Here is a 16,124-nt window from a genome sequence, read left to right on the forward strand (position 1 = left end):
TTGGACCAAGATGCATGTGGGCACCGTTCCGGCAATGATTATCTCCTGCTGATAAACCACTCATTGTATTAAAACAGCCTAATAAGTGACTTGTCACTGAAATCAGTATCTCAGCCCCTACCTACCTCATGCTGCCCTCAGATTACACAAACCTGCTAAGAGATTAATACAGAATCTGAAAAGGTAAAACTTCCATGGGGCCTGCAACTACGGTTTTGATGGGTCCTCGAATTCTCCAAATTCCCCGATTCCCTTCTTTCTAGTTAAACGAACACTAAGGGACCCATTTATAATTTCCATTTCTTTGTTTGGGGGTGATTTAACTCACTTCTCCTTTTCTTGCCTTGAGGTATTTGATGATTTTTTTCCTGCCAAATTCAACAATGTACTGCAAGAACAAAAATGCTTTTTGCTCCCAATAGATCGTTGCATTTGTGCCCTTTTTTTCCCTTTTTTTTTTAAATTCTTTTAATATTTGTCTTTTTTAGAATCTATTTTATGTCTTTGTGTTTTTTTTTCTTCTATGTTCAGCATTTTGGCCTGGATTTGAGGATTCCTGATGTTTTCGACTTTTTAACAAATCATTAAATTTGTCACCTGGAGTGATATTAATCTACGCCAGTTTGCCTCAAATTTTGGGCTTTTTTTTTTTTCTACAAAACATTCGACTTTTTGCACTAAAGAGTACAGAACAAGGACAAAAAGTGAAAAACAGTTTCGATGTTGCGTAAAATTCATGAACCATGTGCGTCATTTTGAAGAATTTGACGGGAATGACGCCAACGAGTAACACAAGTAAAAAAAAAAGAAATGACAAAGTGTAAGTGATGAATATGAATTCTTATTTCCGCGTTTGATCCATTTCACCATCTCTATGGGCAAAACATTGCATGTTTGGCTAAATGGTGCAAATTTTTCACCAAAATTACTGGGTGTACATAAAATAACTCCAAAAGTGGGACTGGAGTAAATTTGCATCAAATTTTGAAACTTTTTATAAAATTTCTAATTGAAGAATCGTCTGAAGACATCTGGAACCCATCCCCCTCCACTATAGGGAACATAAAAAAAACAACAGGCAAATACCAATATATCAAATAGGCATAAAAAAGGCTCAAATTAAAAGAATAAATCGCAGATCAAAAACAATGAAGAACACCAAAAAGTGAACAAAAAAAGGTGCAAATGTAATAATGAATGGGCCCTAAATGTAGTAATAAAAGTAGAAATATCGTACTTATCCCCATTGTTTGTCTGCAGCATTTTCTGTATGATCATGAAACAGAATCCTGCCGAGAAGATGACTGAATCTCGAGCTGCTCAGATCCATCTTTGGACAAAGGGGTGTGTCTTAGCCATCATATGTCCTAATACAAACAGGGCAGAGGGAGAGGCTTCTGCTGCAGCAAGTTGTCTGACAGCCAAACACAGCACAGTGATGAGAAGGGGAACTGAGCTCCTGTACAAGTGCTGCTGCATTTTAGGTTTTCTGCACCAGAAAAATGCAGGGAGGTGCTGTATACTGAAAGGGGAGGTGATGTCACCCCAAAGAATGCAGGAATAAATGCTGCAGAAAAAAAAAAGACGAAAATCCAAGAGAGTATATGCAGAATACTTGTAGATTTTCACCCTTTGATGCATTTTTTTTTTAAAATGTGGAAATAAATGCTTAAAAAAACGCATCATGTGCATTGCCCCCTATGGCGCTTATTGCCCAATGCAGAAGAGATCATACGAGAAACCTTTGGAAGTAGCTAAAGTTGTAGGATACCATTTTCTTATATGAGAGCTGAAGTCCCAGATTTCACTCCTTTTTGTGATGGATCGCTCCTAAATCACACAGGGGAGGAGGGGGGTAACCAATTCATAGGCTAGAAAACAAAAAGAAGGTCGGAGTCGCCATCTAGTGCACAGAGAATGATAGGATTTTTTTTTTATTATTCTTTGGGAGACATAACATAATATTAATAAGTGGCACTAAGGTTCCTAATGTTCTGCTGCTTTTGCAATGATCATAAAGTGTAACCAGTGCAATGTGAGGAAGATCAGCACTAGAGAGGAGCGAACGTGCTGGGATAAGGTGTTATCTGAGCATGCTCCGGTGCTGACAGAGTGTCTTCGGCGTGCTCGAATAATATGTTCGAGTCCCCGCGGCTGCATGTTTCATGGTAGTCATACATGTTAATGGGGTAGCCCCTTTAATGATGAAAGTTGCAGCACAACGTCGGGGAGCTCCATCACAGGCTGAGAGCTTCCTCTACCTGTGTCTCAGGGATGTATATGAAGGGGGCTGGCTGGATAAGCCAGCTTAGTTTTCAGTTTAATAAATTAATCTGGAAATTGTAAAAAAATAAAAAATAAAAAAAATCAAAGATTACTCATCTGTAAAATCCCCACAAGCTCCTGCGCCAAAGTTCTCGATTTCCATCAGTCTCATTTTGTGCATGCTGGTAATCCGCGTGATGGTTGCAGCGGTCACATGGATGTTCGGCATGCCACTGCTGCAGGTAAAAAGACAGATTTATAGGGATTTATCCTGAACTTGTCACCAGGATCCACACCATCCGTTGCTTACAGCTCCGACATACCTGGAGAAAAATCAAATGGTCGGCTCTACTCAATTATTCCTCCTGGCACAGTTAGACAAAGCTTCAATGGGGCAATGGTGGACCTGGAGAAATGAAAATGATAGACCGCTCTCCCTGTATGGTAGTAAGAGCAGAGCAGGTCTGATGGGCGGATATGGACCAACCTCTGGGCCTGCTAACCCAGCCCATCAAAGGCAGAGGAACTGGGATAGCAGGAGTAGGGAAGACGCTAACGATGGTCCATACCCGTCCATCTGACCTGCTCGATTATCATTTAGGGGAAGTGATGTCTATAGGATCTTAATTAAAGGGATCCATCACCAGGTTTTTGCTATATATAAAAATCAGACGATGTAGGGGCAGAGACCCTGATTTCAGTGATTCCTGCTGCCACTACTTTCTGTTTCACTTACAGGGAATCCGTTACCAGGTTTTTGCTATATATAAAAATCAGAATATGTAGGGGCAGAGACCCTGATTTCAGTGATTCCTGCTGCCACTACCTTCTGTGTCACTTACAGGGAATCCGTTACCAGGTTTTTGCTATATATAAAAATCAGAATATGTAGGGGCAGAGACCCTGATTTCAGTGATTCCTGCTGCCACTACCTTCTGTGTCACTTACAGGGAATCCGTTACCAGGTTTTTGCTATATATAAAAATCAGAATATGTAGGGGCAGAGACCCTGATTTCAGTGATTCCTCCTGCCACCACCTTCTGTGTCACTTAAAGGGAACCTGTTACCGGGTTTTTACCACCTGATCTGAGAGCAGCATGATGTAGAGATAGAGACCCCGATTCCAGAGATGTATCACTTACTGTGCTGCTTGCTACAGCTTTGATAAAAATCAGTTTTCTCTGCTGCAAATCTCTGAATGCTGAGCTCTGCATAACCCCGCCCACATCACTGATTGGCCGCATTCTGTTTACACTGTGCATAGTACAGTGGTGGAGGCAAGGTTATATAGAACTCATGAATATGGAGGACTACCTGGCAGCAGGTTTACTAGTCCTCTAGTGATAATCCGCTGATAAAACCGTGATTTTATCATAACTACAGCAAGCAGCCCAGTAAGTGACACATCGCTGGAATCAGGGTCTCTGTCTCTACATCATGCTGCTCTCTGATTAGGTGACAAAAACCTGGTGACAGATCCCCTTTAAGTGACACAGAAGCTAGTGGCAGCATCTTAGATCTAGTGTCATGTTCGGACAACCCATTTAATAGATTAAATCTTTGGGGATCAGTGGGGTCCCACAGAGCAGACCCCCAACAATAGACTACAATGAGAAATGTTATTAATATGTTTAGCTTTTATTTTCTCCTGTGCTAAAAGAAGTGTCTAATACTCGAAAAAGGTCATGTAATGCACAAATACTGTAATTCCGAAATGACAAATTTGGCTCTGCTACATCAGCACGTGCTTTTATAATTTGGTAGTAAAAAAAATAAATAAATTAAATTAAAAAAAAAATAATACACAGACACATTTGTATACAAAACCTGAAATATTTTACTTCTCTTAAACTTTGATCTAAGTTTACTTAGATTTCAGTGACTTAATACAAGATCATTTGATTTAATTTTGTAAATAAAACACTGTAATAGCCACAATAAACTTCATTAAAAATGTACATGATGCAAAAATAAAAATAAACATTAAAAAAAAAAACAGCATGAAGGGGATGGGGGTTATATGCTAGAATATAGATGCTGAGCAAGGACAATACACAATCTTAAAGGAAGCTTTCTGCAGAACTCTGGGACCCTATTAGATGCACGTGCCTGGACCACTTTCCCTATGGGGGGAGGGGCGCTCATAGCAAGTCGATACTCCTTTTAGTTAATAAGGCCGCCATTGTTTCCCGTAGCTGGATTATTATTATTATATTTTTATATAGACAGAACATCCGGATGATGTGTATATAAACGAAGGTCATACGAAAATGTACAAGTATAAAAGATTACAAACATTAATAAATTATTACATCATCACAAAACACAGAACACTTCACAAGGTGCTATTAAAATAACTGCATCATCTTCTCATAATACAAGAATTCAGACAAGGAGCTGGTATATCACTTGAAGGCCAGTCTTCAAAATAGGAATTTATTTAATTTTTTTATTTATTTTTATTTTGTATTTTTTGTCCTGTTTTTCAATTTTACTTTTTTTTTTTTTTACATTTAATTGCTGTGGTTTTTTTTATTTATTTATTATAAGACATCTTTTATGGCTGCACAAATTAATTTGTGTTTTTTTTTTTTCCTTTCTTGCTCCCCAACTAAAAAAAAAAATATATATATATAAAATAGAAAATAAAATAGTTTATTATACTTGGTAAAATTCGGCATAAATGCAACTGAAATGGAAAACCTAAAAGATACTGTATTTGATCTTGTAGAAAAAAAGAAGTATTTAAAAAGCTATTTACAAGCTACATTCTATGTAAAAAAAAAATATGCTGTAGCCCAAAAAAAAAAAAAATTTAAAAAAAAAAAATTAAAAAACCAAAAAAGGAAAAACTAAAAGGGTGGGATTGCCTGAGAAACAATGGTGTCTCCTTATAAGTGCCAAAGTGCAGAGGAGTCATTCCTACACTACACACTACCTGCTGGACGCATAGGGATCCAGTTACATTGTCAGTACGCGACACCTTCCTATGGTTTTACCAGAAATAATTTGGGTTTTTGTGCAGCCGCAACCTTTAATAAAAACATCTGTATGTGTGATTGATAGAGCACCGGTTGAGTATCTGATGGGGCGTAACAATGGCCATGGAAGTGAAAGCTAGGGAAAAAAAGGCAGTTTTGTAAGTAGCATCATAAAATAAAATATATAAAGGGAATGGCTTACGTTAAGTGCTTGCCTTACTAATGTTTCCAGCAGTTCTGATATTTCAACTAAAATCTGTAAAATGTAACCAGAAGGTTTAGTTTAAGGATAGAGTTGACTTTTATCCCCTTTATATCCATAAATGTAATATTTAGCATAAAAATATAAATAAATAATGAAAAAAAATTGCTTTCCGTTTTGTGTATACAGCGTCTATGCAGATCTATGCGTTACCAAGGCAATAGATTACAAACATCTGGCACCAACAAGACTGCATCCTTTTCCATCAGTTCCTCTACTTCTTGTTTGCCTAGCAAATATATGTTACAAGAACCTTGAGGACAGATGGAAAAAAGGATTACTAGTCTACGGAATCAGACTACATGGAGATCGCTTGTAGTCTGTTACCAGGGAGACATATGTTTGAATAGGAGTGGTAAACTCAAAACAGCTGATTAATTTCAATTAAGACTTTTTTATTTTTCGAGTTTCATGTCATCTTTGATGTACTGTTGCAATACGAAAAAAGTTTATAAAGGAGCCCCCAATACTGTATTACCCTAGTTTAGACATTACGGGACTGGAGCATGACATAGATCTCTCTTCAGTGTTTTTTTTTCTCCCACCCTTAGGTTTTGTATTATGCAGAACAGCCTTGGAGTGTTACTTTAAAGGGGTATTCTCAAGTTTGGAAACCATCTCCTACACCTTTTATGGTCTTTGGCACTCCCGTAAAAATTAATAGAGTGATCAACCACAGCCCCCTGCACATGGGTTCTTGGGATTGGTCGGACCCCCACCGATTAGGCAGTTATCTCCTATCCCATGAGATATCGGGGGTAACTTCCAAATTAGAGAAGACGTCTTTCGCTTCCTCATCGGCACTGAATGATGCAAGGATTCACCCTGTTCTGTGTCTAAACAGCTGCCCACGCTGAGGATCCTCACTTTTGGGCAGTTTTTGGAGGCCGTAATAAAAACTGTAATATCTGGAGGAGGGTATTTATGAAGAAGATAGGAGAAGATCACGACAACATTGTGCGAGTGTGCCGATGGTGTTGATCGCTGAAGGATTGAAAATAACTAACGAGATGGCCACTGTTGGACAGTTTTTGGAGTCGGAAGCTCGGCCTAGAGCTGGTGCCATTTTTGACCAAAGTGACATAAATATACGCTATACCGATACCACTTAATAACAAAGTGCTATATGATATGACTAGATAAAAAAAAAAACAAAAAACAATATGAAGTGGGATATAAACTGGTGCGCATGCAGCGTGTAAGAGCATGCTCACACTGGCCAGTAAACAGAAAAAAACAAAGACAAACATTATGATTAAATACCCTGCAGTAAATAAATAGCATAGTGTATGAAAATAATATATGGTACTTAAACATCTTTTTTTGATTTAAAAAAATGCAAAAGCCATCCCACCAAGTCAAGGTGACCGTAATTGAGACAGTCCTAACTCTAATATTAAAAACCTTACCGTTTGTCAAGTGAAGTGCATGTAGATAAGGGCTGATATAGGGTTTATATCCCAGTTCATACATTTAGGGTTTTTTCCTGTCTGTTTGCATCATGTGCATATAAAGGTGTGGCCTGCCTTTGCTTTGAGCTGGGCATCACTTGACAAATAGGAAGGTTTTTAATATTAGAGTTAGGACTGTCCCAATTACGATCACCGTGACAAGGCAGGATGGCTTTCGCATTTTTTTTTTTTTTTTATCAAAAACATGTTAACCAAGTACTGTACAGTATTTTCATGCACTATACTGTTTATTTATTGACTGCACGGTATTTAATCATTATGTTTCTGTCTTTGCTTTTTTATGACTAGATCTACAGAAACCAACAAAATCAAAGTTGGTCGCATTTCATTGGTAAAAACACTAACAAGTGATATCCTGATATAGAAAGAAAGAAATGTCGAATATTTAGGAAATGTTACCTTGTGGTCCCTGCTTGCTGTGTCGAAGGATAAAAAGCCAATACTGGGACAGACAAAGGTCTTTTTTTAATATATCAATAGCATAAGTGAAAAGAAACATTTTAACATATTTTATCATAGAAATCTGATTCTTTCTCTTCCTGGACTCTCATTATCAAAAATCTCAATTCTTTGGTAAAAATGGTCTTCAGTCAGTACAGATTTCCCATTACTGAAATAGGAGATGACAGTTGGTACTTGTAATGTTCTATGAACTGTAATTTTGGGAGAACTTGCAGCAGAATGTCTGTGTCTGCTTCTAGCTCCTCCTCCCTCCATAGACTTTTAAAAGCACCAACTGCGGTCTCCTATCTCAGTACTGGGAAAGTCTGTCTCTACTGAATACACATTTTGAATATGAAATGAGATTAAAATATCAATTCAGAATGAGAAAAAAAAACAGATTTCTCTGATAAGATATATTATAAAGTTGCTTGTCTTCATGTGTACTATTGATTTATGAAATAAAAGTTAAAAACTTCGATGACACTTTAATTCTGCCAAGTAAAACTTCCAATAGATGATGACGATATATTGTAATATTGAGATCAGGACATACAACTCCTTGCAATCTCTCATCATTTCATTTTATAATCAGATAAGTATCTGATAATTCATCCAAATACATACCATTATGCCTATTTTATAGTATACTAAGTGCAATCATTAACCCTGTCATTTCCCCAATTGGAATCCTTTAAAAACCCTCGTGCTCTAGTACAAGACCCGAGGGGGCGGAGCATGACACAATGAAGAGAGAATTCCCGCGTCATGCTCCACCCCCGCAGACCCTGCACTGAGCAGAGCACAATATCGCCCATAGCGCTCCAGTAATGGACTGCATTCAGTTCCTCAGATTTCAGCTCCGCAGGTAAGCAGAAGCTCAAACTTTAAGAACAAAGAAGACATACTATGGCTTCAAAATCAAAGTAGGCAGGAAGTGAAACTGAAGGGAATTTTTTTCTCTATACCTTATGGGTATGAATGTTCCTTTCTGAAATAGGTGTTGCAAGGGTTCTACAGATTTCAATGAATTTTCCTAACAAGGAACTACCGCAATAATGGACATCCTCTGAAATGACCCAACATGGGCAGAATTCTTCATGATAGTTTGTGTAAGAATCCCATTTACAGACGTGGCCTTACTTTACTAGAAATCGGTGGCGTTGGGGGCGGTAGGGGATAGGGGAAAATTGTGGTATTCTGTCGGGTGTCGTTTATGCTATAAGTGACTGCATTGGTGCTATTCACTTCTGTATATGGACAAGACACAAGTGACATAACAGTGCCCCAAAGTTTGGTGGTTGGTTATAAATGTAATACCTCTTTGAATAAATGTATTAAAAAATATAGAAACCCTGTAAATTCCAACTTTAAAGAGGACGCATCGCTTGTCATAAATGCAATATTTTTTATCAGATATAAATGCCGCTGTTCTCCTGAATCCGAAGCTATTTTTCGTTTGTTCCTGCGCCTCTCTGGTCCTGAGATATAGCCTCTTCTTTCCCTTATGTAAATCTAGTCTTGTTAGCCAAGCGGGCATAGTCTTCTTGAAGACCACACCCAGTTGGATAAAAAGACTAGATTTATATACAGGGAAGAGGAAGTCATATCTCAGGAACAGAGAGACGCAGGAAAAAAATTAAAATATCACCGAATTCAGTAGAACAGCGGCATTTATACCGGATAGAGTGACAAGGACTCTTAAAGACTCTAAGGTGTTTTTGAGGTCTTGTCCTTTGACCTTAATTCCAGATATTAATATGTCCAGAAATCTACTTAGATGCTGATGCCCAGCACCAGCCTTTGAACCATGAAAATTGTCACGCTCTTGGAAAAGATAATTTAGTCAATTTGTTTCTTTCTTTGAGATTTTTTGTCCTTCATAAATATCAACCTAAACCCAAATGTATAACGCTAAATGGATGTTCTATGATTAATAAATAGTAAAAGTGGATTTCATACCAAGACAAATATAGTTCAGAAACAGCGCCATTATTGTCCTTATGGCTGTGTCTGCTATTGCAGCTCCTCCCTATGCACATGAATAATACTGCAATACCAGACACAGCCAGAGTGGGGCTATTGCCCCAAAATATTGGACTTAATTGAAATTTGGTCCTCATCTGACTACTTGGTGACATAACTATGGACTGGGGTCCAGCAGGTGTCGGCTTGGGGTACTCATCAGAGTGTATAACACTTTGACTTTATAGTTTTCCTTGGATATAGCAACGTGGCAAAGATACAAGCCGAATTGGAAAAAAATGAAATTTCATGGCAGATGTTGGGTTAATGCTTTGATAGTTGGGGCCTTGGTGGACAGAAGAACTGGACGATAATGACCCAGCTCATCAGAAGAAGGATGACACTGATGACACAAAGCACGTGACACTGGGATGACTGGCGTCTGAGTGAAGGGTTCCTGACCGGATGCAGCCGCCGTCTTGTGTGCTGTACGTCGGTAACATGGTGGCAAGATAAATAACCCAAGCGATGCACTGACCGGGTTCTTTCCTAAGACTGGAATGATCCTTTTTTTTTTTTTTTTCATTTTTTTTTTCGTTTTCTTCTTTCCTGCAAACTAGTCACTCTCAGCAATTTGAGAAAGGACAATATTATCATCATTATTAAAAAATATTAGCAGTATTCTGTACATGTCAACTGCTGGAAGGTAAAAAGAATTACTAAAGTGGTGGCAGGAAGGTGGAGCGGGGGGTGAGTTTCCTCCTAGCACATTTTGCTGAGCGCCACTGCAGTCCTTCGAGAGTTCAAACGTTTAGTGTCAGCTCGCGAGTCCATGAGCCGCGAAGAGAAAAGTCAAATGTCCGTCTTTCTTGCGCACAAACACTAAAGGAGGAGTTTTCCATTCCGGTGGATTTTCAGGATCTTCCCAAGCCTCTGTTTAGCTGTTGCCATGCCTTTTTTTGTACGTTTACCTGCAACGATAACACAAAAGAAAAATCAAGAGCAAGGAAGCGATCTACATGATGTACAGGCTTTCATGGTACCATCAGAGTTGCAGCATCTACAAGATTTACAGGCTTTCATGGCTTTCTGCAGTACCATCAGAGTTGCAGCATCAAAGCCTCAATCCAACAAATGTAAGAAAATCTACAAAATACCAACACAAGCCACTCTGTATATCAACTGGTAAGATAAGGCCCTGCACACATTAGACGAAAAGCCGGCTGAACCATTGACAATCTGATGTATATGGAGGACTTCCAACTTTTCTCCCTCAGATGATGTTGAGGAAAAGGATTGTACACAGTTCGAATTTCCAAGCCTAATTATTTTGTTTTCAGAAATGTCACCACTGGCAGCTGCTTTCTCCTTTCTCTCCATTAAAAGCACAAGAACGCTTGGCCAAGTCGAGCACCTCATGTGTATGGGGGAGTCAGGATGGTTGTGTCTTGACTGATCAGCTATCTCATCTGTATGAGCAACCACAGTTTGATATACCACCAACTGTTCTGACTGTTCCATGCACATGAACTCGGTTGAGCGGTCATGTTTCCAATGGGCAGATTAGAGATAGTGCTGCTAGACTCCTCAGACAGTGGCTTATCTTCCTTGAAAGCAAAGGCATTGGGCTTTTACCTTTAAAACTACCCAATACATATCTCACAGAACCTCAACTGTCAGGAAAGAGTCAGGAGGCCCCCCAATACACATCAGATAGTCCCAAAAGAAATCAACGACTTTGGTGCTAACTTTAGTCTAATGGGCATACGGGTGTTAGAGCGTGCATGGTGATCTACAGATTGGGTACTACTGTCAGACCGAATATCTGTAAAATAAAGACCCCTGCTCAAAAAATTGTATTCAGTCTTCGTTCAAAAATTACTTTATGCATTCATTGTATGCAAGAACATTTTGATGCTAGACATGATGTGGTCTTCAGGGGCTCTCGTGGGGGTACACAACGGAGGAGAAACAGAACACAAGATGTGCTTTACTTTCTGATAAACTCGTACAATTGCTCCCACCCATGTGGATCGTGAGGGCCGGAGACGCATTAGAGAACTGAGTGTTTACTTCTGAGATGCATCCGAAGGGAACGGTGTACAGATCCTATCCATATGGCAACGTAATGTGGAGCACATTAGTAAGCTACAACATGACTTGTGCCCCGTTAACCGGCTTGGGTCCAGGAGGACATCTTCACGCCGGACAGCCTGGGAGCATCATGTTCCCTAGAAGCAATCTGAATACAGAATTAAAGTAGACTGTTACAGCCCCTGAGGACAAGTATCTATCCTCAGATGCTAATCTTTTGCCACCATCTAAAAAGTCTTCCGTTAGTTAACCTGAAAAGTGACTTCACTTTTCTTATGCCACTAGCAAATCAGGTCTGAGCAGTCCCGATGGGCAGTTTGGACCGTCCTTGGCACCTCATCTATCCCATGCGCATGTGCCAGGCTTCGGCTCAATGCTGATAATGGATGACAAAGGGAACATCATCCACATCAAAGGGGCTGGATTCTCAGGCTCACAAGAGGTGCCAATGACGGAACGAGTCCCCTCAGACTGCTAGGTGCTGATTTGCAAATGGTGCAGGACATGTCTATCAGGTATGATGGGATGAAACGAGGACATGGTTAGAAAATTCTTTGATCGGCGATTAACGCAATGGCAGCAGTGTAGACAGGGAAAGTTGATGACAGGTTGCCTTTTAAGGAGAAGTAAAGCATATTTCCAATTATATATTAGGCCATTTTTTCTGGAATGCCAAAAAGAGATATGTACAGCTGGTCAATAAATATCAATGTTAGCAGCCACATACTCACATAATTCTACATTATTTGGGCTACACATCGGTATTAACAATTAATTCAGTCTGATAATAATTGGAGAAAGCTATGTATTGCTGATTGAAGCCATGATGGGTTGTATTTGATGGTGTAAGGGGTAGAAAATTAAAGAAGCAGGTGGTCTCATAAGAAAGATATTATATTGCCATTTCATGGTTTCTTTAAAATAAAAAATGAAATAAAAGTAACCTAATTAGATAATGTACCTAATTAGAAAATATACTATGTTGTAACAAGAAATAAATCAGAAGAGATTCTGTTATCCCCTCCACCCTTTGACTGGAAGAGTGAGGGACACTTGTGAATGGATACAGTAGGAAGACCCATGACCATACTACTTTAGGGTATGCCCACACTGAGACCTTCTCCTGCTGGCGTAGCCGCCCAGTTTTTCTAGGCGAAAAGAAAAAGGGGATTTTATAATCCTATAGTTTACAAATGGCTAAATTACCAGTCACCTCTGCAGTTTATCAACAGTGGGCGGTTTCCTAGTCAAAAAGCAAAAGCTTGCAATTAGAAATGAGTGAACCCGGAAGTCCGTGGCAATGTGTTTGGAGTTCCGGGGGAAGTCCGTGGCAATGTGTTTGGAGTTCCGGGGGAAGTCCGTGGCAATGTGTTTGGAGTTCCGGGAGAAGTCCGTGGCAATGTGTTTGGAGTTCCGGGGGAAGCCCGTGGCAATGTGTTTGGAGTTCCGGGGGAAGTCCGTGGCAATGTTTTCGGAGTTCCGGGGGAAGTCCGTTGCAATGTGTTTGGAGTTCCAGGGGAAGTCCGTGGCAATGTTTTCGGAGCTCCGGGGGAAGTCCGTTGCAATGTGTTTGGAATTCCGGGGGAAGTCCGTGGCAATGTGTTTGGAGTTCCGGGGGAAGTCTGTTGCACTGTTTTTGGAGCTCCGGGGGAAGTCCGTTGCATTGTTTTTGGAGCTCCGGGGGAAGTCCGTTGCATTGTTTTCGGAGTTCGGGGGAAGTCAGTTGCAATGTGTTTGGAGTCCCGGGGGAAGGCTATTGCATTGTTTTCTGAGTTCCCGGGGAAGTCCGTTGCAATATGTTTGGAGTTCCGGGGGAAATCCATTGCAATGTGTTCAGAGTCCCGGGGGAAGTCCTTAATTCCATGTGTTCAGAGTTCTGGGGTAAGAGAGAGAGAGATTTTTTTTTTTTTTAGATCCAAAGTTCAGATCTCCATTGTTTTCAATGGGGTTCTGGTTCAAATCAGGCACAGTTTTGATACCCGAACAGAACTGTGGACTAAAGTTCTGTTCGTGTACCAGAATCCGAACTTCCATGAGTCCGCTCATCCTTACATGCAAGCGCTCCTCTGAAGTTGGCTGGATCAATGGACCCTGCCAGCTTTAGTGCCTCTGCACTTCACTCGTGCTATAGAGGTAGAGCTGCATCTCATTGCAACATCTAAGACAGCACAGTTTGAGACTGCAGTTCAACTGTTCCACTGGTCCGAACTGACAATCATCAGGAGCATAGAATAGAAAAAACAGCCACACTCAGAGTATAGGTTTTCAAAATGCGCAACAAGAGTCACCACAGAAGTAGAAAAAAGTGTCAAGGTAGGTAACGTTTCGACCCCGTAATGGGTCTTTATCAAACCTCACTAAATAACAGGATTTGAATAAATCCGGAAAGGCACGGAAAGGGACATTGGTCCTGGTGAGAGCTGCGGGTCCCGTCTGGCGGGGGTCTGTGGTGCAGTAAGCTCCTGAGGAACAAAGATGATAACAATCCTTTAAAGGGTTTCTCTAATGCTGCCATTGTCTTCTCCGTCTAGAAATTTTGCAGCGGAAAATTGACAGCAGTAGATATTGTAATAGATATGCACCAATGATTCTGCATATTTCACCCCTTTGCATGAACGGACACGCAGTGAGCTGCAGATCAGCAGCACAGATCATTTTAAGCTGTGAATTTTCACTGCCTGGATGAGATTTTGGGAAATTTCATGCACAATGCTGTACTGTAATATAAACGTAAATCAGCTGTCGGACAGAATGGCAGTGTTGGTGAGGCGACTGATCGTACAAGGACCAACAAAACCTTTTATATGGAAGTTTTGCAGGAGAGGGATCATACCATCCATGGCACTATTACAAATATGTCCTGCAGATTTAATGACTTTTAAAATGACATCTTGCAGCAGTTACGGAAACTCTGTGTCACCAGAGCTTAGAAACCCAGGAGACGTGCAAAAAAATATTTTTCTTTCCCTAAAAAAATTTTTTTTCATAGTTTCCAGGGTACCATCAGACAAGGATCCCCGACCTTACGGACGGACTGCCATTATTCCACTATGCTTACGTATACTGAATCAGCGGCTCTATTTTCTAGCTTGGTCGGCGATGTATTTTATTTCTACTGTTCAGTATATATATGTACAGTATGTATATATATATATATATATATATATATATATATATATATATATATATATATATATTTTTGAGTCAACAACGCGCTGGTGTTTATTTTCCCTGTCCGCCCCATACTCCGGAGCGTAACTTGCTCGTGCCTTGGCTCCGATCTCTTCTAGTCACTGAAGTGTAACTAACGATTAGCTGCTTATTTAGTCAGGCAGGGATCCATGGAGGAATGTTAAAAGCCTCCACTGGGATACTACATTACTGGGTTATGTCAAGTGGAATCGTTGTCATTTTCTACCTCCCTGTCTGACTTCATTAGAAGTGTCAGTGCTTTAAGATCTTCCAATCAAAGGATTCAATGTTGACATTTGAAATGACAGGTCTTCTGGGAACTGCCTGTAATCAGCGGCCGATCCATGGTGGGATCAGAGTCCAGTTCAAGGACTTTCTCTGGGATTCCTGGAAGCAGCGGTGGGCTTCATACCTGGACCTTACATTTCTAATATTATTATTTGTCGGGGGATTTTCTCTAGTTCTTGCCTCATTTACCTACCAGAAAACCCATATATTTTAGAGAACTGATGTGACGTCAAGTGTGAGAAATGTGTAGGAGTTACAACAGCTTCTTTATGGGGAAATTTTATTGCTGCATCATAAAACCTCTGAAGAAGAATCCGCTAGGACGCAACAGAGCACCTAAGGCCATGGTCTCACATTCAGTATTTGGTCAATTATTTACCTCAGTATTTATAAGCCAAAACCAGGAGCGGACCAATCAGAGGAAAAGTATAATAGAAACATATGCACCACTTCTGTATTTACCACCCATTCCTGGTTTTGGCTCACAAATTCTGAGGTAAAAAAATTGAGCAAATACTGAACATGGCCTAAAGCAATTGAAAATTTCCGAGTAAAACTTGGTTCCCAGTAGACAACCTTGGCTCCGAGTCACTAAGACTTGTACGCCAGAGTTAGGCCTAATTCACAGGTCTGTGATTTTTCTTGCATGAGAAAATCAGTCAGAGTTTCATCAGTTTTTTTTAGCAGAGTTTGGTCAAAGCTTCATCAGTTTTTCTCACATTTTCCTATCAGTCAGTGAAAAACGGATGGCATCTGAGTGACGTACGATTCCTTTTTCACAGACCCATAGACTTGATGCATTACATATTTTGATCGGCCACTTCAAAACTATACTAGTTTTTGGACAGGTGAATAGCCTCATTCATTGTTATAGGTAGGAGTGGAGATAAACTGACATGTGAATGGGTCTTAATGAGAGGTGCTCAGGAGTAAGATGCACTCACTTAGGTGGAGCAGGCCTGGTATGAAAGTAATATATATATATATATATGTATATATATACACCATTGTGTCCTAAGCTGAGGAGGTAGTGGCCATTTACTTGGCCGTAAAGGCTTACTCCCATTTCTGCCTTTCATGGTCAAGTTGGGAAAACTTGTTTCTAGGACTCTGCTATTTCCTATAGGAATGAATGAGAATTATGGACACGACTTAGCCAGTGA

At 40.0% G+C, this 16,124-nt stretch overlaps 1 protein-coding gene and 1 long non-coding RNA gene across 5 annotated transcripts in view; one reads left to right on the forward strand and one right to left on the reverse strand.

The window, feature by feature from the left end:
- The window catches only part of LOC143788362 (uncharacterized), a 75,236-nt gene that overhangs the window by 16,422 nt on the left and 42,690 nt on the right, over positions 1-16,124 (forward strand). The window lies entirely within an intron of this gene.
- Positions 4,481-16,124, reverse strand: part of PHF2 (PHD finger protein 2) — a 219,989-nt gene continuing 208,345 nt past the window's right edge. For all 4 annotated transcript variants that reach the window (XM_077277997.1, XM_077277995.1, XM_077277993.1 and 1 more), the window contains one exon: positions 4,481-10,358. In XM_077277997.1, the coding sequence (XP_077134112.1) occupies positions 10,270-10,358 (89 nt within the window). In that variant the 3' untranslated portion in view covers positions 4,481-10,269. The remainder of the gene's footprint in view (positions 10,359-16,124) is intronic.

Source organism: Ranitomeya variabilis, chromosome 8 (genome assembly GCF_051348905.1).
Source record: "Ranitomeya variabilis isolate aRanVar5 chromosome 8, aRanVar5.hap1, whole genome shotgun sequence".
In the NCBI taxonomy this organism is placed as follows: domain Eukaryota; kingdom Metazoa; phylum Chordata; class Amphibia; order Anura; family Dendrobatidae; genus Ranitomeya; species Ranitomeya variabilis.